At 41.1% G+C, this 25067-nt stretch overlaps 1 protein-coding gene across 2 annotated transcripts in view; it reads left to right on the top strand.

Moving 5' to 3' along the window:
- pde3a (phosphodiesterase 3A, cGMP-inhibited) overlaps window positions 1–25067 on the top strand; it is a 470038-nt gene that overhangs the window by 227273 nt on the left and 217698 nt on the right. The window contains exon 2 of one of the 2 annotated variants that reach the window (XM_041202490.1): window positions 5379–5429. The exons of the other annotated variant lie outside the window; for it this stretch is intronic. Within the exon in view, the coding sequence (XP_041058424.1) occupies window positions 5379–5429 (51 nt within the window). The remainder of the gene's footprint in view (window positions 1–5378; window positions 5430–25067) is intronic. 2 annotated transcript variants of the gene reach the window in all.

Below are 25067 nucleotides of genomic sequence, written 5' to 3'. Positions count from 1 at the left end.
AATATAATATGACAGGAAAATTGGGTAGATGGGCATGCATGTATCTATTGGAACCCACCCAATTTTCTGCTCATTAATTTAAATGAATGTAAATTAAGCAACGTCCCTTCTACGCAGAAGCACAACTGCTTCTACTCATTTATTTTACAGGTTTTTGCTGCCCCCATGCTGTTATCAGTATAGTAATCACAGAATTGCATGCTACAGAAGAAATGTTTTGCTTCACCATCTTGGACTTCTGTTGTGCCAGCTTGCGAGGACATTCGTTCTTGTAGTAGATCCCTCCCTAGATTGGCTTACAGTCCTTTTACTGCCTTGCCTTTTCTGATAGATGCATGCAGTGACTATCACTAGGCTTCTCCTGATGGTATTAGAAGAGGCCCAGGATTACATGAAGTATCTCAGGCAGTGGTTCTAGTCAGCTTCCTGGACGTGGTGTGCCTCAGTAGATGATACTCCGATATGCCAACTGGACATAAGATTTGTATGGAAAGTCTACCATCCAAATTACCAGACACCACAGCAGACGCCATTGCATTTTGTCAGCTCCATTAACTTCTAGAGGCAATTACTGGAGGAAGAAAAGCAAACATCTTTTGCAATTTTCCTGAAGGGAGAAATTTTATTTTTGTAGTTTGCTGATCACTGCTTCTGGAATGTCTTCATGTTCAGTATGGGAATTATCTATGTCATGGGACGGAGATAGATTAACCAGTTGCAGTTAACACAGTTTCTGTTGCACTTCTGGAGAAGTTATAACAGAAGAATGTGAGCAGCTCAGAGGAAATTCTTATAGCAGTGGTAGCACTCTTCCTGCCAAACCTTACATTTTACCACAATTATACTCCATCTGTCAATGTTTTGCCCACTCACTTAACCTATCTATATCCCTTTGCAGACTCTTTGCATCCTCCTCACTGCTTGCTTTCCTACCTTTATTTGTATCATTAGCAAATTTAACTACAATACAGTTGGTGTCTTCATCCAAGTCATTAATATAAATCATAAATAACTGAGGCTCCAGTAGTGATCTCTGTGGCACTTCACTAGTTATAGTTTGCCAACCTGAAAATTATCCATTTATCCCTACTCTCTGTTTCATGTTAGTTAGCCAATCCTCTATCCCTGCTAATATATCACCCTAACACCATGAGCTTCTATCTTGTGCAATAGCCTTTTATGTGGCACCTTGTCAAATGCTTTTGGAAATCCAAATACGCTACATCTCATGGTTCCCCTTTTTCCACCCTTCTTGTTACATCCTCAAAGGACTGTAATGAATTTGTTAAACATGATTTCCCTTTCACAAAACCATGTTGACTCAGCCTTATTGTATTATGATGTTCTTAATGTCCTGACACTAGCTCCTTATAATGGATCCTAGCAGGTTCCCAATGACAAATCCTAGACTAACTGGCCTGTAATTTCCTGCTTTCTGTCTCTCTCCTTTCTTGAATAATGGGGTTACTTTTGTGCTTTTCCAATCTGCTGGCGCCTTCTCAGGGACTAGTAAATTTTGGAAGATTATAACCAATGCATCTACTATCCCTGCAGCCACTTTTTTTTATGACTCTAGGATACAGGTCATTAGGTCCAGGGCACTTGTCAGCCTTTAGTCCCATTAGCTTTCCTACCACTTTTTCTCTAGTGATTATGATTGTTTTAAGTTCCTCCTTCCCTTTATCCCTCTGCTTTTCTACTATTCTTGGGGTTTTTACACCCAGGTGAGGAGGGTTGAATGGCTCTGCTCTTTTCCTTCTCCTTGTTTGACCGCAAGGAGAAATATATCCTTTTGGAAAGGATATATTTGCCAATTTAGTAAGTACTTCACTTAAATAGCTGTGATCATAAACTAACTAACAGGACAGGTTTCCTTGAGTTTAACGAAGAAGATAGCTTTATTGTACTTAAACTGATCTAAGTAAGATATTGAAATACACTTTCTCTCTCTCCCTCACTCTCTCTCTCATTCACTCAGTTACACACAGACACACTCTCGAAGGTCATACATGCACACATATATTACAGAATGGGGAAGGATAGGTTAGTCAAATTAGAGTCTGTAAAAATAAAAGGAACATACAGTCTGTACTTTGGTTTATTTGGCTGGTTTCAGGCTGAATTTGATGGCCTTGCAACTTTCCTTTGCTGGTCCCGATGTTTCCGATTTAAAGATGTAGATGGCTGATTTGATTGTTCGCTTAGAGACAGTGGTGCTGGGCTGAGTTGAATTGTTTCAAGAAGTCTCTGTCTGTTGTAGGGGTGTCCCTGGATGATCAGGGTGAGCAAACAGGGTTCAAAGCTTGCAAGGTGAGTTGGAGAGATTGAGGGGAAGGAGGAACCCCACTTTGGTCTTCTCCATCAGCATCTCAGCTGCTTGGTCTCTTACCGCAGAGAAAGCAGAAGCTTAAAACACACAAAGCGTGGGTCTGTCACATGACCATCTCCCAGTGATTCAAATATGGTCATCACTAGTGTATTCCCCCTTGCAACTTCAATCAGTTCATGTCTGGGAATCCCCCACTTTTAATGATGGTACTTTTGTTCAAGTGTTGAGCTATGATAGGAATGCCTTAAACCCAATGAGTTCTTGTCTGGAGACCCCCCCCCTCTCAGCTTGGGTCCAATTGTCCAGGCGATTAGGCTTAATGGTTTGCCTCCACCAGTTGAATACTTAAGGTGATTGCCATGATGCCATGCTAATCATGACAGGATATATGGTTCACTCATATTCCTCAATTCATTATCCTTGATGGATCTTTGCAGACATGCTGTCTCCATCTCAATGGATTGGAATAAGGAATGGACAGTGATTCAAATTAGGGTGCCATCTTTATCTGCAAGGTCGTCACTTTTAGTCTCTATGATTAAAAACTTTCTGTTTTAAAAGTTCAATTCATTTTTCCAGCTGGTGGATTAAAAGTCATTATTTGACATAAAGCACATTTTCATGACAGGATGCTTTTTATATCTTTTTCTGTAAAGACAGATATAAAATACTTGTTCAAAGTCTCTGCCATATCCTTGTTTTCCATTATTATTCCAGTCTCACCCTCTATGGGTCAAATGCTCACTTTTGCTACGCATTTCTTTTTTATAGACTTGTCAAAACTTTTACTCTTTTTTTATATTTCTTACTAGTTTTTTCTTATACTCCAATTTTTCCCACTTTATTTTCTAATCATCCTTTTCTGATTTTTGAAATTTTCTCAATCTTTTGGCCTACTACTAATTTTTACAGTATTGTACATCTTTCAATTTGATACCATCCTTAACTTATTTAGCCACAGGTGGTGTATCCTTCTCATAGAGTTTTTCTTTCTCAATGAAATGTATTTTTGTTGACAGTTATGAAATACCTCCTTAAATGTCTGCCACTGCTTCTCACCATCTTACCTGGTAATGTATTTTCCCATTCCACTGCCTTCATACCCTTGTGATTGCCTTTATTTATTTTAAAGACTAGTGTTAGACCAAATTTCTCACCCTCAAACTAAATGTGAAATTCTAACACTTTATGATAACTTTTACCTAGAGGATGCTTGACTATGAGGTTGTTAATTAATCATATCTCATTACACATTACCAGGTCTAAAATAGCTGTTACCTGGTTGGTTCCATAATGTATTGATGTAATAAACTGTCCCAAATGTACTTTAAGAACTCACCCTCCAGGCAACTTTTGCTAATTTGATTCATCTAATCCAAACAAAGATAAAGTCTCCCACGATTATTACAGTACATTTGTTACAAACCCCCATTATTCCTTAATTTATACTCTGTCCAATAGTGTAATTACTGTTGAGAGTCTATAGACCATCCCTACCAGTGACTTCTTTCCTTTGCTATTTCTTACCGCCACCCAAGCTGATTCTACATTCTGATCCTCTGAACCAAGATCATTTTCTGCTATTTGGACTGATCTCAGGCTTTATTAACAGAGCCACCCCATCTCCATTTCCTTTCTTCCAAAATGTCAAATGCCCTTGAATATTCAGGTCCCAGCATTGGTCACTTTGCAGCCATGCCCCTTTAATGACTATCATATCATTATGAATGTAAAAGATCTCATGGTACCACTTTGAAGATGATTCTCCTTGGTGTCTTGGAAAAAATGTATTCCTCAATCAACCTCACTGAAAATAGATTATTGGCTTATTCATCTCATTGCTGTTTTGTGGACCTTGAGGTGTGCAAAATGGCTGCCATGCTTCCTACTTTACAACAGTGACTGCACTTCAAAAAGTACTTCATTGGCTGTAAAGTATTATGAGAAATCTTGAGGTCATGAATGGTATATAAATGCTGTCTTTCTTTTTTATTTATTCCCTAATGTCCTCTCCTGTGCCTTTTGCTGATCTATTCTAGGAGCCATCATTAGGCTCACTAAATTGAAACTGATCTGGTCTTGCAATAAATTCCAGATTAGTGTCCGACCTGTTTGACAAAAGCATTTGTCCAGATATCGGAAAGACCTACATTATGTTAGGTGTTTTATAGCGCTGTTTCTGAGATGAATTAGACTGGAATGAAAAGATTTATATTGAGAATAATGGTTGACTGATGGTGATCGTGATTGCAAGGCTATAATCTCATCAAAGCATTTAGATGATGATGTTGTAAGTAACCTTTATCTGACTCCAAACTCCAAACTCCAAAATAAAATTACAGTCTGGCATTGCTGCAGGATATTATTTTTATATGATTTGACCAGCAAAGCTCAGAGTACAGTGTATGCAGGATAAATTCATTCTTATTTACCAGGCAGCTGCTTAAAGAGGGTTCATTGTTGTCTATTTCACTTAGTTTGTATGCAGTGATATCCAAACTGAACCATCGATGATTGTGGCTTGATCGCTGTGGTGTTATCACATTCCAATTGCAACTTTTACAGGCAAATCTTCGAGGGCAAATGTTTCTCTCATTGTTTGTAAATGATCAGCTGAGTGCAGCACACGGTGGATGAAATGGCTGTAAACAGAGCTTTCCCACTTACCGGTTTCCACACAATGAACATGCCTACCGTTTCCAGTATCCATTTAATGAACATGAGGCCCCTTTTACCGTACCTATAAAAGAATATGTAACAAGCTCTTATGACATTCCTCTGGCCCCTAGTGTGAATCTGTTTGCTTCAAAAGAGTTTGGGTTTCCAATAAAATAGTGGATTGAAGAATGTTACACGAATGTCCATCATCTCACTAGCACACTGCCATCATGACAGCAATGCACTCAGGCAGAAATATGTCGCATTTTTATTGCCCTAGTCTAAATTTGTGACCACCTTGACTGGTGGGCAGCGCTGTAGCTCTAAGGTACTTGTGTGTATGGCAGTGTCATTTTCTGCTGCTAACCATCATTTTTTTTTGTTCTTTCAGATTCTGTCACACTCCGAATGGGATCATAAGCGTGGCTACAGAGGTTCACAGGTCAGTGTCCATAGCAACCTATGCACCAACAAAGGAAATATTACAACCTACCTTTGCCTCTAGTCCAGACCAGTTGAACAATTAATTCAGAGCTACATTTGAGGGCAAATTTTTATTTTCTCGTTATTTCAGCTTTTCACATTGTTATATAATCTTTTTTCCCGATACCCTGACTGACCCCTATATGGAGTAGCAATACTATAAATGATGGATTTTAACAGTGCTGCTTTAATGGAATCAATAATAGGCATGAACTAAATTTGTCACTTTATATAAACTGTAACATCTGGAGGGTTTCTTTTGTTTCAGTTTCCAAGCTGAATGGAGTAACAGGCTCTCTTTAGCTATGATCTTCAGCTATGATTTTCCTGCTCCTGTCTCACCCCTTCACTTGATTTGTTGGGAAAAGTTGGAATGATTGTTTTGAATTATGAGAAGAGAAATGGTAGCCAGTCGACTCCAAGGTGGCTTTTGTTCAAACTATCATGTTTGACTCTGTTCCAGAGCAATTTCATTTAAATCGCAAGAGATTTTCTAGTGCTGGTGGCATCACTTTTCTTGTGTATCTTAAGCATTTTTTGTGGAATGTTGCCGTAGCATTAAAGCTACTCAAGAATAGCCACAATGAGTGCTCTAGAGCTTCCTACTGCTCATTTCATGTGGACTGAAAGCCAATACAGTCTCAGCTAAACCACCGAATATGTTTGTTACTGTTGTGTTATCAGGGACTGCGCTTGTCATTCAGAATTGAGAGGTGACCTGGTCTTTACTGCTCCATTCAGCATGTCATCCTGTATTTATTGAATTGACGTTCCACATGAATTGGAGCTGATTAAGAAATCTTGTCTCAATACCTCAGCTATGAGAAATGTGTCGTCTTGCAACAGTGTAATCAAGACCTGAGTATAGATTGGTTCAGTTTTCTGTGCCTGTCGCTTCAGCAGGAATTATTCTGGTTAATGCCCGAATCACTTGTGTAAAGATGGCTTAGGTACACAAAGGTTTCACTCTCAGGTTGAGTTTTCTCCTCTCTCTTACCCCCTACCACCCCCGAAAATACCAGTTAAAACCCCAGCAACCATAACTACTAACTGTAAATATATGTGGGAAACAACATTAACTTTCCATAAAAGAAAAACAATTTTCCTTCTGCCACTTTATGGAGATAAAAAATACTCATACTCAGATGGTTTGATCCTGAGATGAATTCTTACCAGAAAACAAAAGCAAGCAATACAGTTTTGATCTATTCGTCATCAAATCTCTTGAACTCCACCACCCAGAAGAACAAGGGCAGTAGGCTCATGAGAGCACCATCAACTTCAGATTCCCTTCCAAGTCACACATCATCTTGACTTGGACATATATCTCTGTTCTTTCATTGTCAATAAGTCAAAATCCTGGAGCTTCCTACCTAACAGCATTGTGGGGTCACCTTCATCAGCTGTTCAAAAAAGTGGCTCACCACTACCTCCTCAAGAGAAAATAGGGATGGACAATAAATTGTGGCCTTGCAAGTAGTGCCCACATCACCGAATGGATTTTTTAAAAGTTTGATTCTGAGTTGCCAAATACATCATTGCATTTAAAATCAGAACCCTTACACAATCCTCACTACTTTGTATTTTAATAGTTGTTTGGTAATACAGAACTTGAGTGTTGTTTAAAAAAAAATGTTGAAGCTTTTTTTCTTGCACGCATCAAGAAACTTCACAAGAATACCTATATAAGGGGAAAGCAACAATTTATACTGTATGAGAAGAGAGTGCTGATTAGTTGGCAAGTGGACTCTGATTGGTAGAGAAGCTGCCATGGAGAATGCACCAACTGACAATTAACTGCCAAGCATTGTTTGAAATTTAAACCAGGCAGCTTAACCATGATTAATCATGGCATTACCTTGAGGAATGAGTCAGCAAATGGCTGTCACTTATTTTGTTTAGCTGAAACAGGCATAATATGTGTATATGTTCTTTCTGTCTGTTTTCTGTCCTGTGTACAGACCATACCCAACCAACCCGTGCTTGTAAAATTCAAAACACAATGTCCAACATTAGATGTGATTTTGCAATTGGACAACATTTGCTAAATAATCCTTGGTGTACTAAGAATTACACTGACAACCAATTTTATATTGTCAATCAGGCTCGCAGTTTGGTGCATTTGCCTGTACTGGAAGCTACACGTATTAATACTCAGGGCCCCTGTGTATTGCAGACAGAGAGAACATGTATACACATTACACCTGTTTCAACTAAACATTATAAGTGACAGCCATTCACTGACTCATTCCTCAGGGCAATGCATTGATCAATCCGGGTCAAGCTGCCTGGTTTAAATTTCAAACAATGCTTGGCAGTTAACTGTCAGTCACTATCATTTGGTGCATTCTCCAAAGCAGCACCTCTAGTAATCAGGGTCCACTTGCCAACCAATCAGCACGCTCTTCTCATACAGTATAAATTGTTGTTTTCCCCTCGTATTGGTATCTTACGAAGTGTCCTGATGAGTGCAAAACAAAAAGCTTCAACATATCTCTTTTTTCAGCAATACTTTGTATTTTGCTGGAGATGCAGTTTTTTGTAATCCCCAAATAATGGGACAAAGTTCAACCTGTGCCCATAAGTAACTAAAACAGCCCAGGCTTCTTTAGATGGGCCCCTGGTGTCACTTCATAATTTAACCATGCAAAGCTGTACTCCACAAAGTGTCGTTGACCGCTTTGTTTGCAACACCTATGATTTGGAGGATGACTGGTCAAGCTTTCTTGGTATAGTGGCCAACCATTAGCAATGATACAGTGACAAACGAGCTGCTCTGCTGCTAAAGGGCCACTGAAAGCCTTCACCATTGGGAAAATTCATTTGCAAGGCAAAACATAGAACCTTCAATGCCATATGCTTTTTATCCACTTCTTTCCCTGAGACTGAGTGTGTGTGCTGGGGAGAATTTTAGTAGCCCATTCAATCTCATTATTAGTTATGGATACCAGCATTATTGTAAATCACTATTTATCATTGGCTGTCTAAATGGAACTATAAAGGCTCTGTATTCAATCGTCAAGGTGTTGCTAAGCATATGGTAACACTCAGGGTTTCCAACTGCATTGATCATTTAACTTGACAGCTACTCAACCTAATGTAATAAGAATAACTTCGTCTCATGGTTATCCAGTAAATGCTGGTTTATTGTTGTACGGCATCACAGAGCAACCCCTATTGGTAAAGTTTCCTTACCTTGCCTTTTCCTTGTTACTAGCCTTGGCTCAGTGGTTGCAATCTTGTCTCTTACTCATAAAAGTCATGAGTTCAAGAATCACTTAGCAGAACTTGAGCAAATATTGCAGGCTGCTATTTCAGTACAATACTGAAGGAGTGCTGTATTTTGGATAGGTTGTTAAACCAACCCTGCATCTACCCTCTCAGGTGGACATAAAAGCTCCCAGAAAAAAGAGCAGGGAGTTTTCAGTATCCTGGCCAACATTCATCCCTTAGCCAACACTGCTTGATCTAATCATTTAGTTCATTGCTGTTTGTGGAACTTGATGTGCACAAATTAGTGACGTACATTGCAACAGTGACTGAAATTCAAAAGTATTTAATTGGCTGTAAAGTGCTTTAGGAAATCATGAGGTTTTGAAATGTACTACATAAGCAAGTTCTTCCTTTCTTTCCTTCCTAGTAGGAATATTTTTCTTCCATTTGCTTTGGCATTTTGTCTTTATAGTTTCATGAGTTGTAATGTTACCATTTTCTTGTGTTTCATTTCTCATGGGGGAGGGAGGGAAAAGAAAGAAGGCATTTCTGCTTTCCACAATGAAACTGGATATTTCCACATGGATGATCTGTGTTGAGTTTTTGCAGCTGCTGAGCACAGAATCTAAGCTAATATTAATGAAGTGAAGGCAACTAGGTATTAGACCAAGGAGCAATCTGCCTTTACAGGCAGCTTTAAAAGACCCTTCAGCACTATGCAAAGAGGAGCAGGAAGGTTTTTTTTGGCTGTCCCAGCCAACAATTACTTCTTAATTGCTGTCATCATCAAAAAAATCAGATTAATTGATCATGTATTTCAGTGCTCATTAGACTTTTGCTGTGTGCAAAATTAACTGTTGCATTTGTCTACCTTTACTTCAAAAGTAATTCAGGATGGTAGGGCATTGATTGGCATAAGGCAGGACTATCACTGGGAGGAAGTCCTGCCTTGGAGAGCTATAAGCCAATCAGACTGGCCGGCAGCTCTCCAGTCCCTCCAGGTTCAGTGCTGCAGTGGTTGGAAGAGGTCCTGCAGGGAGCTGCCTGGAACTGGAGGAGAGGTAAGTGGCAGGGGTCCCAGGGCAGGGAGGATAGGGAAGGCCTGGGTGTCGCAAGGGGATCGATTGGGGTCCTGGGGGAATAGGCCAGGGGTGGAGGAGGGATGTCACCGGGCCTTAAGGGGAGGGTGCCCCAAGTCAGAAAGGGGCTTCTGGTGGAGATACTCCCACCCAAGATCAAACTCCGTTCATTTTCGTATTTGCCTCCATGATCTGTGTCACTGCCCGCCAGTGTAAACATTGAGTCTGGCTGGGAAAAGGCCTTTAAGTGGCCATTTAAGGGCCTTAATTAAGGCAAGGGCGGGTTTCCCATCTGAGGCCCTGTCCGCCCCAGGGTAAAATCGCGATCAGGTCAGGGCGGGCGTGGCCACAGAGGGAATCCCATCCATGCAATTTCACGCTCCCCCCATCTCAGAACCCACCATTGTTGGGGGGGAGAATAAAATTCTGTCCCATATCTGTGAAATGTTTTGGACTGTTCTGAGCTGCTATATAAATGCACAGTTTTCTATGTTTTATACATCTGTAGTAAGTATACAAAACATAAACCTTCATTTTTCTCTTTTGCTCTCCACTTTTCCCTGTCTCTTACTCTCTCAGTTTGTCCCATCAACTGGCTGTAGTTAAAACAAGTACTTTTATTCACCTACAGATGTAGTTTGACCAAGGCCAACCCATACAATACTGGATAAGTAGGGTGTTGCATTTGCACAGGCACTGCATTTTTCCAGTGAAGGTTGTGACTGGAGGACACTGGTATGCCAGTGGTGCCCCTGGAATGGTCAGTTCCTAACCACTAATTTGGATAGGGTTGTCTAACTGGACAGTGGCCTCAATTATGTTTTTAGTCTTGAGGGAAGAAATTTAGCTACCAATCCCTGCAGAGTCCCTGCAATAAATATATATATATAGGCTGGTCAGAAGATAAAGGTCCCAGATTTCCACGTGATATCACAGTTACGATACGCTGTAGTACGGACTACGTCAGGGAGCCAGTGGGCGGTTACTACAATTGAATAAAGAGCCAGAGGAACCAAGCCTGCATCCCTTTCTTTGGGGTAGCGGTTTTGGGTCCAGTTTTGCTCTTCTGGAAGCTGATGTACCTCACCTGACTCAGTGTTGTAGCCTTCAAACATACACAGGGTCCCATTGTGGTCGAGGAAGCAGGAATTCCCAGCCTATGAGTGGAATCGTCCTGATTTGCCCTAAGTGAGGTAGTGAGCAGGAAAAACGATGTTTTACCCGCTGGCCGCAATGGCAGCTTTTCATGCCGTTTCGTCCCATTCCCACCTCATTAATTGTGCAGCAACAGGAAACCCGCCCTTTCACTGGCATGCGGCTTACGATTTGCCCGCCACACCATTAGCTTGCTGCTTCCTCATGCAGGGCACCTTGTTTAATCTGCAGCTGTGCGCACATTTCTCACTGCTTGCAGCCCAGGTGGGTATCGGTGAAGACATGGCCCCAAAAGCCAAGAAGAGTGCAGCCCCCCCAATTCAGTGACGCATCCCTGGGATGCCTCCTGGACACCGTGGAGGCCCACCGCAATGTCCCCAAACCCCGCTACGGCCGCAGGAGGCTGATCAGTCTCACCACTCCAACTTCAGAGGTGGTGGCAGAGGTTGTCAGTGCCAATGCTGCACACAAGAGGTCAGATATCCAGTGCAGATAACGGATGAGTGACCTCGTCCCTGCTGCCAGGGTAAGGCAACCATCGCATCAACTGCAACTCTCACACTCTCAAGGCCGTCACACACTTATTGGCATCTCACTCATTGCCAGCTCAAGGGACATCACCACTCTCTCTTGCACAAACCCTCACATCACCATCTGGCCTCATCTCCTCTGGAGACTACCTCCTCAGCCCACTCCATCACTTGCACAGATCAATTTGTGCCCCCACACACACTCTGGGATAGCCCCCTTCCCCAGTACAGCCCTCACCCTGCAGCCTCTTCCCTTGCCTGACGCCACTTCTCCCCCTTCCCCAAGCAAGCCCTAACCCTTCAGCCGTTGAAAATTCACCACCTGCCTTACGGCTGGTCTGGTAGGTGGAGACCCCCTAAAAGTGATATGGTGCTGCCTGTGAAGCCTGGCGCTAATGACCACGAGTGCTGCCCGAAGCAAGGTTGGCAAACAAACCTCAAAGTCCCAAGTGAAGTGAAGATCGCCAGGTGCATGTTGCTTATGTACAGTTGTGAAACACATCAGCATGCAATCATGTCAGTGTGCCCGGATGATCCAGTGTGGGGGGATGATTCCGACGAGCAGGGCCTATCATTAGATACAAATGTATTAAAATGACGTTCCTGGCGTCCGGTAGTGGGAAATGTGGCCCGTCATTGACGGGCAGAGCAGACGATCAAAAACTGGTTTCACAACAGCGTAAAACCGACTTTTGGCCTTCTCACCATATTGTCCACTCATGTCGCCATGACGCCTGACGCCTGATGCAATGGGGTTCCAGCCTATATATCTCTGCACACAGCCCCATTCATTCTGTGTCAGGGCCTTTGTTTGAGGGTGGCAGAGGCTTCAGCTCGTAACAAAGTGATTGAAAAAATCTTTTCAGAGCTGGATTATCTGAGTCCCAGCACAGTAAACCTGCTGCAAAATACTCAATTATTACCACTTGAGGTAAGCTTTTTTACCTATTGTTGCTTCTTATATTCATTTCAGCCCAGTAGTAAAGAATAGCATCAAATAGTACCGACAGAAATCCTAGTTCTTCATAACTCTTTTAAAACAGCACAAAAACAACATTACCTAGAACTAAAGTCCATGGTTAGCAAAAAAACCTTCTGAATATTTGAGGACTGTTGAAGTTGAAATTTTACCATGGCCTGTGAAGAGTAATTTATACCATTGTAGGCCTTGCCATTGTTAAAGATTAATGTAGCACATGGTTTAGATTTGTACCATTTGTCAAGTAACATTCGCATAACACAATGAGCATTCCAACTAGAGAGAATCTAATCATCTCCCCTTGACATTCAATGACATTACCACCACTGTATCCCTCACTAGCGGCATCTTGGGGGCTACCATTTATCAGGAACTGAACTGGACCAGCCATTTAAATACTGTGGCTACAGGAACAGGTCAGAGCTGGGAATTCTGTGGCAATCAACTCACCTCCAGACACCCAAAAGTCTGTCCACCATCTACAGGGCACAAACCAGGAGAGTGATGGAATACTCTCCACTTGCTTGGATGAGTGCAGGTCCAGTAGCAACACTCAAGGAGCTCAATAGCATCCAGGATAGAGCAGCCCACGTGATTGGCACCCCACCTTAAATATTTACCCCTCCACCACCGACACACAAGTAGCAGTAGTGTGTACCGTCTACAAGATGCGCTGCAGTAACTCATCATAGCTCCTTCAAGCACCTTCCAAACCTGTGACCTCTACCACCCAGGAGGATGAGGACAGCAAGCACATGGGAACACCACCACCTGCAAGTTCCCCTCCAAGTCACACACCATTCTGACTTGGAACTATATCACTGTTCCTTCATTGTTTCTGGGTCAAAATCATGGAACTCCCTCCCTAACAGCACAGTGGGTGTATTTACACCACATGGACTGTAGTGGTTCAAGAAGACCTTCTCAAGGGCAATTAGGGATGCCCAACAAGTGCAGGCCTAACCAGTGATGCTCACAGCCCAGGAATGAATATAAAAAGTATGTTATTTCAATTAATTTTAATACTATCTTTTGCAAATAGGGTTTATAACATTCTTAATAAAGTAGTGATATAATAATGGTGATATGAATTAGATTTGATAAAATTTTACCAGATAGTGCTTCTGGTGTGGAGCTTTGAGTCATAGAGAAGGATAACTGGGCAAGGAGACCAGCCTACCTGATTCATGGCCCTTTCGATTTTTCTGGCCACTAAGTGGGAAAATTGGGAACACCGCCAATCATGTGCGCTGGCCTCATGTTAATCAGTCTCCACATCAGGAACGTTAATCCATAAAATTTACTTCATTATTTCCCATCCTAATTTGCAGTTGGTTTAGATTATGCTCTTAGCCTGTAAGTCAAGTTATCAAAGTCAATTTTCAGAGAGTGTCTGATCCAATATCCTGGTATTTTGGTGCGGGTCACATTCTGCAAAAGTTATGTGGACACACTGGGGTCGAAATTGGTCTGGATTTTTGACTTTTTTGGGAATAAAATGGGTTGAATGTCTGTCAATTTCTGAGCATGGGATCTTGCACCTGGTCTGTGCTGCCACCATATTGGTACTCACCAATTTCAGGCTGCCTTGAATTGGCATTGAATAAATTTAAATATGTAAATAAGGCTCCAGTATCTCTTTCAGGACCCTTCTGAAAAATGTGGGAAAAACTAGTTGGAACATGTGATGTGTGGGGTCTGACTAATTTTTCTAGTTCTTCACTAGCCTTAGCCATGTTCCCAGGGGTTGGCATCACAGAGGGTGAAGGAGGGGGGTGGTGGCAGATGGGGCAGGAGTTTGCTGCTAAATGAACTCTGCAGCATAATGTGTGGGCCATGATCTGTAGTATAAGGGTGTTCGGCATAGCAAGGGTTATTGTGGGCCTGGAGAACAGTACCGCCCACATTGTGATGTAGAGAGTCACATGATAGTAGACTGCGTGCAGAGAGAGAATCTGAGAGAAGTCGGCATGAAGGTAGCGCCTAGGTAGGGCTCTATACTTTGGAGATATGTATAGAGTTGTGTGTTAACAATGTTCAACCACACAAGCCTCCAGACCTCCACCAAACAACCTTACAACATGATCGTGTTCAAATCTTGATTGCACAGGATCTGCTCCTTTAAATTGATAAACCGTAACACCACACAAGAAAACGGAAAATGGGTTAAATGGAGATAGCATGGGCAGCGAGAATTTCAGTCAAAGCCTGGAGAATCCCTCCAAATCCTCTCAGCGACAAAAGAACTGAAAATTTGGTCAACACCTGGCATAAAACCCTTTGTGTTTTTTCAATTGGAAACATTGATAAACATCAGCAAAGGCAGCAACAATAATAGTTCAGTGATCACAGGAACAAAATACATGAGCATGTGATTCACAAAGCAGCTTTGGCAATGATGTAGGAGCACAGTCGGATACTTTCTGGCTCAGTTACTTCCAACATCTGTGGGGTGTGATATAGACCAGTGCCAACACCGTCATAGTTGTTTAGGGTCATCTTGCAGAAAATACTGTATAACCTTTTTAAAGTTAGAACACGAGGAAGATGATCACATGTACAAGTACAGGGAATATAAAATGCTCATTGGCTTCATTTGAGACACATTTATCTGACTGCTGGAGTGACCTGGTTGCTGTTATCTATTGACTAAATTCATCTGAGCATGCACGTGAAAAGAAATAAAGAAGTACTTGTGCTATTGTTCTTTAGGCCTGCTGCCTGTGGTTGAGGTGAGGAGGGATAGGGGGATCGAACATTGTGTACAAGACCTGGCGATGAATATAAATCAGAGAGTGACCATCCACACTCCCAGAAAAGTACATTCCAGATGAATCTAGCACATTTTGTACTTCTGAGTCTGACACCACAAGGCAAAGAAAGGCTTCCACTGAAAATGAGTTGTGAAAAGGGCTATTCATGAAAATACACTTGTGTACCATAGCTTCGAGTTCTATTTTCCCCCCAGATTTCACACTTTACCGAGTAGCCATCAAGCAAAATTATAATTATGGCATGGACAAGTGTTTAGCTTGGACTTGGGCAACCCTGAAGTTCTTGGCAGTAACTTGACCATTTTGGGACCCACTATCGCTGAACTTTCACAAAAAAGGAGAGAAAAGAACTTTCTTCACTTATGTGCTGATGAAACACTAATGAGGCCGTGGAAGCACACAGCTCTCAAATGATTTGTGAGAAAGCAATTTTTATCGCCGAAATGAAAAATAACAGCCAATTAAAACACATGCAAAAATGATCCTTTATCACTTCCTAAACAGTTAGTGAGCCACTTAACAACTATAAATGTCAAAATTAGTAGTCCAGCAGCAGAGCGTATGCTTGTTGTAAAACATTTCTGAACATTTGCTGATTTCCCCAGCTGCCACATTCTCATTTTTATTATTCTTTCGTTGCTGGCAAAGCCAGTATGTGTTGCCCTTTTGAGCTGAGATTTTTTTTGGCCATTTCAGAGGGAAGTTAGAGTCAACCACATTGCTGCGGGTCTGGAGTCACATATAGGCCAGAGCAGGTGTGTCCACATTAGTGAGCAAGATGGACGTCTTTTTTTAAGATAATCAATGATAGCTTCATGGCAACATTACTGAGACCAGCTTTCAGTTCCAGATTGTTTTAAATCATTTCAATTTAAACCCCACCAGCAGCCATGGTGGGATTTGAACTTTTGTCCCCAGAGCATTAGCCTGGGTCACTGGATTACCGTTCTACACCCCCCAACTCTTGCTGTTGGAGCAACACTGGCATACAATTGATGGGGGGGGGGGGGGAATCCTGCTCACCACTTTGCTTTACAACACAAAATGGCAAGAAGCGTGGCAAGATGTGTGGGGGCCAACACTGCCCCTAGCACCTGAATGGCCTGCCAGATTAAAGAAAACTAAGTGCGCTGTGCACATTATCAGGAAGTAGCACTAGATATGGAAAAAAATGGAATAGAAATCTTCAGCTTATCTCAAAAAGCTTTGCTGCCAATGATATTCTTTTGAAATGCAGTCATTGTCAAAAATGCAGCAGCCAATTTTTATACAGAAAGATCCTGCAAACAATAATGAAATAAATGATTAAATCATCTGGCTTTAGATGTTGGTGAAGGGACAGTATTAGCCAGGACCCTGAGAGAGCACCCCTGCACTTCTTCAAATGCTGCTATATTTTGCATATTGCACACCCAAGAGGAAATCTGGGGCTTCAGTTTAACATCTCATCCAAAAGTCAGCACTTTCAACAGTGCAGCACCCCCTCAGTGCTGCATTGGAGTGCTGGCCAGGATTACGTGCTCAAGTTCCTGGAGTTTCTGAGAGATAACGGAGGTTTGCTGATAAAACGGCCTCTTCCTTTGTGGAAAAATTCTATGATTTTAAATGGAGTAGGTGTATATTTAGTACCTCCTAACGCAGGGAGCTAGCCAGAACAGAAACAGATCCATTCAGTAAAAGAGCATGGATTCTACCGATCAATGTGAATAATGCTGAGCCAATGTATTGAGGAAAAAGCAATGAGCCGCAGCATTTCTCCACAATACACCAGTATATACTTCAAAAAAAACTTAATTAGTTTTAATGACTTTGGAACATTTTGGGATGATGAAAGATGTTTTCTTGCTTTATAAGTGCAGATTCTTTATTATTTTAGTGTGTAGAATTTTAGATAAGACAACCAATGGCAGATTCAAATATAAGTGGCTTGAGATCAGTACTGGAAAAGGTATAGTCTCTGATAAGCAATTATGGGCTGGGTTTTCACCTTAATATGGGGGGGAGGAAGGGGGTAGGCAGTCCTCAATGGCAGGCAGGTAATTAAGCTCATTAACAGACCAATTAAGGCCTTGGATCAGAGGCCCACTGGAAAATTCCAGTTGGCCTACGTGCCCTTCCACAATGGTGGCCTGGCACCTGTGGCCACAAAGCTTTAATAGTGCTCAAGGGTGCCTCAAGATGCCCTCTCCCTTACCTGCAATTGCAGGCTACAGCTCCTTCCATGCTGCAGGGCTTGTTATTGGCCCTCCAGCTTCAAGACCTTGCTGCTGCTCTTAATTTGACAGCAAGAGCACCCTCTGCCCACTAAGCAGCCAATTCAGGCAAAGCCAATGTCAAGTGACTGCTTCTGACATGGTGCAGGGTCAGGACTGTTTAATTATATAATCAATAATGTTTAATTAAATGCAGGTGGAGGGCATTAACTGGGGTTTCACTTGAGGAGACACTGACTGAAACTGGTGTGTGGTTAAGTTAGGAGCTGTATGCTTGTAATGTTTCACTCTGTAAATAAATCTAAGCCTGAGTAAAGATTAGATCTAATTTCATCCTTCACCAACTAGCTTTCTGGAATAAAACAGGACCCCTATTTGACACTGACATCAGGGTCCCAACCTAAACCGTAAAACGCTGCATGTTGCATTGGGCTGAAATGCAGTCCCTTACTTTGTGTCGTGAATAATGATTTGGCTTTCTGTGAATCTCAAGCTTTCACAGATAAGAATTCAAGTTAGAGTTCCAAGGTATGGACCCAAATAACTTTCCTTCCCATTGTTATATGACATTCAAATGTTCAATTCAATGAAGAGTGGCTTCTATTTTTTTCCAGCAGTTTCATGTGATGCAGCAATGCCTGATGTATGCCTGCCCATAGTGCATAAGAGATTTCCATAATTCAAAATGAGATGACTTTACAGTTTGCTTTTGGTCAGAAGCATGATGCTACAGTAAAATGAAACTACTATCCACTACCATGTTCCTATAGAATGAATAGAATATCTTAGCAGCAATGGCAGGTTCTGTTTATTTTTTTCACTCATACTGAAGCACTGTGATACCTTCTTACATTTGCCCTTCTGTGAATTATCGTGTGGGCATTTTTGTTTAAATTACATTTGATGCAATAATTGACCCAGGAAAATGCAAATAGACATACCGTTAATCAACAGTTCTCACCACATATCATGTTTAAAGATTGTTTCCAGATTCAAACTACACAGTAGTCAGTGAAGTACACTGCAGTGAAACACAAAGTATCACTGTGGTGACAGCAGGCCACTCCTGTTCTTTCATTTGTGAGCATGCCTCCTTAGCTCATTCATAGCTGTTATGTTCATGAGTTTAAACCCTTGGATGTGTCAAAATGACAGTAATTCTGCTCATTTATCTACTGTGGAGATTCTGAGACCAATTCAAATGATACTTGACAAATATATACAATTAACAAGAGTCCCAGATGTAATGTCAAATGGTGGAAATTAAATTAAACTAAATTAGGTGACCACGTGGAGCAGTTGGGGCAAATAGCAGAGATAGATTTATGGGAAAGCTAGATAAACACATGAGAGAGAAAGGAACAGAAGGATATACTAATTGGGTGAGATGAAGAAGGATGGGAGGAAATTCACGTGGAGCATAAATACCAGCATGGACAGTTGGGCTAGGTGGCCTGTTTCTATACTGTACATTCCATGTTATTCTATGTAAAGACATGAACACTTTATGTATCCATGCTCATCTTACATAAATCTGTACAATGGTACAGAACAGATCGTTCACATCAAAAGAACAGTGTTGTTGATTTAATAAGGGAAATTAACCATTTGGCTTGAAGTGGTGAAAATGTGGAATTTGTGCTTAAAGAAAAGCCAGGTTAAGTACATGAAGGAGAAATAAATAGAAGGACATGTTGATAGGGTGAGATGAAGTACAACGGCTAGAAGCTTGTGCCAAGCATAAATGCCAGAATAGACCTGCTGGACTGAATGGCCTATTTCTGTGCCATAAAATTCTATGCAGTTCTTTTAAGCAAAACCTGCCTTTTCATAGCATGCTAATTAATTTAAATATCTTGCAATGCATCACACACTGAATTAACTTTTGAGTCAGTGCTTGGTAGCTATTTTGTGCTAGCAACATCCCACAACAAGCCCTAAGATGAATTGCTAGTTCATCTGTTTGGCGTAATTGGTTAAGGTAGAAAGATTGGGCAGGACACCAGCAGAATTCTATGTTCTTCTTCAAATATTGTCATGGGATCTTATAAGTCTGCTTGAATGGGCAGATAGTGCCTCACTTAATGCCTCCAGAATGAAGCCAGCTATTAAATATTTGTTACACCGGCAGCTGAACAATAGGTCTTTTTTGTTAGACTTTCATTTGAGACTATTTTTAAAAAATCACCTCCAAATAGCAAGAAAAAGATGTGATTTCAGACACCATTTGATTGTTGAAGAATATGATTTTAAGTATTGGTAGTCAAATTGCTACTCCATGTCTAGCAGCTGAATGACACCAGCACACTTCTGATACTGTTGTATTATTGCAGCAAATATAACTTGCAATGCATGTGCTCAAAAGTTTCTCTTTGAATGAATGGGTGACTCTTTGGCAGCTGATAATTCCTGGCATTTCAGAAACCTTTATTGAAATGGTGCTGTGGTACAAGAGATAGTTCCTGTGCTTTTTTATATATAGGGTATTGTATGCTACAATAATCTTGGCTGATTAAATGATGGTTAACAGCACATTTAATCTCTTTGCAAAGGGTTAGAGGTTCAGTTAGTAAAGATAAACAGTTGCCATAGGCATTTAAGTGGTATGATAAGTATGTTGCATGGAATCTGTAAGACAGAAGTAGGGAACTGAGTAGTATATTGGACATTGGGTTAACACTAGCCTTTTATCTTTGGGACCTGGATTCAATCATGTGCTTCTAATAGGGCAGTATGCATCTGTCTGTTGGTTGTAAAGGTGCTATATGAACTGAGTGTGAGCAGTCTCAATCCTGTTTGTAGTGGATATGGTCCAACAGAACAAAATTGCCTTCGATTTGCCTCTAATATGACATTTAGGCATTTCTATACATATTGTAATTAAATGATATTGATGGACCGGTGTGAAATTAGCTTTTCTCTGCAAGCAATTGATGTGTTAACTAATTTTAGGAGTGCTTATTGCTGACTGGATTTTCAACCTGAGGCTGAGACTCTGGCACCTAGAATGTTTCTGGGTCCTGACCCTGCATCGTGTCAACATCAATGATGCGATGCAATGTTCAAATGTAAAGGGCCGAATTGGCCCAGGGTGAGTTTGGCACCCAACCAGCAGTGCTGGGAGCTACCTGGAGATGGGCATGGAAATGGAGGATCCTTTGAAAAGTTGAGCAACAGGCATGACTCAGCTTTTCCTGTTTGCTGAGGAGATGGCACAGGAGCAAAGGACCAGGGTTGGCACATACAGGGGTCCATGGTGGCTGTAAAGTTCTCTTAGGCCCTTTTTGAGGCAGTTTTTGAAAGGTAAGAGATATTGGTCCCAGCATCCAGCACAAGAAATCCATCAAGGGACACCAAAGTGAGGTCCTGGATGGAGGTGGCTATGAACTGCTCCTCTGAGATCTATGAATAAGTTCAAGAATTGCGCCCAACAATCACTTAGCTGGAGGCGTGTGGGTTCTGGGCTCTCCCTTGCTGCTGTCCCTTTGAAAATCGCTTTGTGTTCCAGAGGTTCTGGAATCCAGTCAAATCCCCTGGGAACATAATTTTCAATGCGCATCCGCACTAGAAATCGCCCCCCCAATGGCAATTGAAAATCCAGCCCTAAGTCCCTGAAGTGGTTAGAGTTGCATCGCCAATGCTAATATACCTAACCCTGAGTTCAAATTAAAGAGGGAAAATGTTGAAGTGAAAGTGCAGAAGCTCTATTGCAACTGACATAGAAGATTGACTCAAATGCTAGCAAATCTTCTGGTGCTATGAACGTAATCCTGTCTAATAACGTGACTATATCTCACAGTTGACACACAGGGTGAACTCTGGTACCCAGTCTCTCACCATCATCCAGTCAGTTCTTGTTTATGGCTTTAGGAAAGAAAAGAAAGATGTGCATACAAATCAGTGCCTTTTACAACCTCATCCCAAAGCACTTTGCAACTAATGAAGTACTTTTGAACTGTAGCCACTGTTACAATGTAGAAAATGTGGAATGTGGAAAATGTAATAATTGAGCAGATCACCTATTTTTTCGGTAATTAATCTTGATCAGGAAACCATGGAGAGCCACCCCTGGTCTTCTTTGACAGTGACGTGAGATCTTTGCTGTCCACCTGAGTGGGCAGATGGGGGTCTCAGTTTAATCCAAAAGACAGTGCCTTGAAAAATGTGTTCTATTCCCTTTAGACTACTAAACCCAAAACAAAAAACATCTAGCATCTACCAGGAAGAATGACACTTGCTTTTGGATTATTGAGATCACTATTGCTGACAAACAAGGCTTTCCTGAGCATTCCTACTCTTCAGCCTTTTGTTTCAACTCAAGTGAGGGCGAACTCAGAGGAACCTGGAATCCTTCAACACTGTTTCTTTTAGAGTCCAGGCACAGGTATCAATGAGGATCATGCAGGTTTAAGCTGATGTTGAATTATTCTTGTGTAAGGTTGAAAACTGGGTCTGTTCTCTATAAGAACATAAGAAATAGGAGCAGGAGTAGGTTATTTGATGCTTCGAGTCTGTTCCGCTATTCAGTACAATCATGACTGATCTTCTATCACAACCCCACCTTCCCACACTATTCCAATATCCCTTAATTCCCTTAGTATCCAAAAATCTAGCGATCTCTGTCTTAAATATACCCATTGACTGCCCATTGCGGTTAGAAATTCTAAAGATCGACAACTCTTTGAGTGAAGAAATTTCTACTCATCTCAGTCCTAAACGGCCGCTTCTTTATTATGAGATTCTAATCCCTAGTTCTAGATTCCCCGGCCAAGGCAACATCTGCCCAGCAAGTACTTCATCAAACTCCTTATTTGTTTCAGTTAGATTGTCTCTCTTTTTGGGTCTTTGCATGGAGATGTAGTTCTGTACTCACTGGTGGCAAGATCGTTAAGACTTACTGAAATATTTCTACCTTTTTGACAAATGCTGCTTATCTTTCATTCAGCCATACCGCAAGCCACAGCCAGTGCATAGCTGTTCTGTATGGGATGTAGTGCTCTGCAGCTTGAGATGTAATCTGCCTGCTCTGGGCCTGTACGAAGTCTGAGTTTTTTCACTAGTTAACGGAGTGCCAATCTGAGCTAGCAATTTCCTGCTTGAGATTCTTCCAAACAGTCTGCAGTCATGCAGCCAAACCTTCTGCTTGGTATTCCTTTCAAGTCACCAGTGAAATGCTGCTTGGATGCAGACCAGTTGGTGGTTACATATGTCAACTAGTGCTCTCTCGAATGCTTTCAGCTGATCAGTAAAGCTGGCTAATATTGGATCTAATTGAGCATTATTTCAAGTTGAGAAGAAGCTTGCTGAGTGTGAGCCCATTTAGTGTCATGTGAGAGAGAGCCCTATAAAACTATAACATTTTCTTTAAGCCTTCTTAGCCAATCTTGATGGCAACTGATCAGGAGAATTATGCACATCCGAGTAAATAATCCGATTATGATAGTAAAGGGTTAACTTTCAGCAAGAGGGATTGCTTTCTTGTGATAATGAGAAGCTGCAATCTTGTACCTGAAATATGTTAACTTTACTACCAAATCTCTGATGGAACAGTTGATAACCAGGAATGAATGGTGCCTCAGTCACTGTATTGGAAATGCCTGGGCTGTAAAACAGAGGGTACATTGCTCCAGTGAGCCATGAAGAGATCCATGATGGTGGCACCTCGAAACATTGTTGTAGGGGAAAGAGACACCACTGAAGCTTAAAAGTTCTCCTCTGTATCTGATAGGTCATCCCATCAGTCTAGACTGAAGGCTTAAATTAACTCACTGGATGGGAAACTTATGGGATTGGGCGGAATGGCACTTTTACACCTCTGCAATGTTAATATCTTGTCAATTACATTGTTAAGGTTTGTTAATGTCAATTACATTATTAAGGTTAAGAGAAACAGATGATGGGTATTAATTGTTTTTGAGCTCAGATAAATAAGGAATAACTGAGACACTGGGTGGAAAGGGAAGGGAACTGTGAGTCTGAACCAGTCAGTAAACTCTCTTGATAAAGAAAAGCTCCATGCCTTTGTTTTTTAGCTTCACCAATTGACTTGAATGCTATTAATATCCAATATTACTTTGTACTGATTTCAGTGGAGAATAAAAATGGGCGGGATGTGAAACCAGTGCTGCTCCCAATTTCATCAGTTTTGCCACAGGAGGGATGGGTTAAAATTGCCCCATTAGTGTTTTCTATTGAGACAATATTACATGTGCGCATTCGTCTTTCCGTTACACATTTGGAGAAAACTGCATAGAGAAGCCAGGCTTGGTTCATGTATAGTTCAACAAGGGATGGATAACAATTGGAAGGAATCAAAGAGCTGAATCTTAAAAAAAACAGCTTCACTTAAAACAGAAGAATATAACAGTGATAAAAGAAGAGCAGAGAAATTAGTTTGGGGAAGTCATAAGTTAGACTTAAGAGCTATCACTAACTTGCACCATTGTCTGAATAGCCTCCTTATGTGCAGCGGATCTTACAATGTGATAGATGAATGGCAATATGTGGCTGCAGTTGAATCAAAACTGAAGACTAAAGAATAGCATACACATAACTGTATGAGCACATCATATGCACCCTTCCCAGATATTGATAATCTGTGATCAATTACCATTTCAGTTATAAAAAGTGAACTCTGAAAATGTCTGTAAATTCTCAAATGTTAAGACTACAAAAATATTTCTTCATCAAAACAAAAAACAGAAACCGTTTCATTCAGTTTTATTCTGTGAAAATTCTTTAGTCCATAGTTATTCTTTGTTTCATCTTATGATATGCGCCATGAAAATGGGTTAAAAATCAGTTCTAAAGGTACCAGATGCGGACTAGCCTTTGTGTCTCAATAGTTATAAGTATCATTGGTTAGGCTGCAGTTACCACATTGTCAACTTTAGAAATGAAATCAAGGCCATGAAAAGAATGCAGAAGAGCTGTATTAGGTAAATAATAACAATGAGAGGTTTTAGCAATAAGGAGATGTTAAAGAAACACTAGTTTTCACTAGAACAAAGAAATTGGTAAAATTTACATTATGCCACAACCAGTCTGTGTTTAAGTTTACACTTGAGGTAAGTAACTAGCTCTAGTTATGTTTACCCACTCTATACCCTTTCAGCCCCTTTTCTGTCATCCTCCTATCTGATATAATCTTGAGTGTTACTATGGTTCCTGCATCAACCACTAATCCTGGAAGTGAATTCCACATCTTCACAGCACTCCCTGTAAATGTTCTAAATGTCTTTCATTTAATCTTGCATCTATGGCTCCTCATTCTAGACCCTTCAACTACTGGAAACAGTGGCTAAAGAAAATCTAAGAGATATTTTGATACGATAAATAGAGAAACACTATTTCCACTGGGCAGAGAGTTCATAGCTGAAGTGCCTAAGTTGAAAAATGTCATCAAAAAGTAACAGTGGTGGAGGCAGAATCATGAGAGGCTTAAAAAGGGAAGCAGAAAAATATTTGATAAAGAAAAAACTCAATGGAATATGAGGAACCGGCAGGGAAATGGGACTAGGTGGATAGCTCTTACGCAGAACAGGCAATGGTATGATACGCCAAAAGGCCTCTTTCCATGCTGTGAAACCTTGTGCTTCGATGATGACTTACCACTTGTTTCATTGAAATTTCAGTGATGAGGTGTTGGTGGTGT

The sequence above is a fragment of the Carcharodon carcharias genome, chromosome 13, assembly GCF_017639515.1.
Source record: "Carcharodon carcharias isolate sCarCar2 chromosome 13, sCarCar2.pri, whole genome shotgun sequence".
NCBI lineage: Eukaryota > Metazoa > Chordata > Chondrichthyes > Lamniformes > Lamnidae > Carcharodon > Carcharodon carcharias.
Note: the sequence above shows the minus strand (reverse complement) of the source record. Positions and strands in the feature narration are given on the sequence as shown.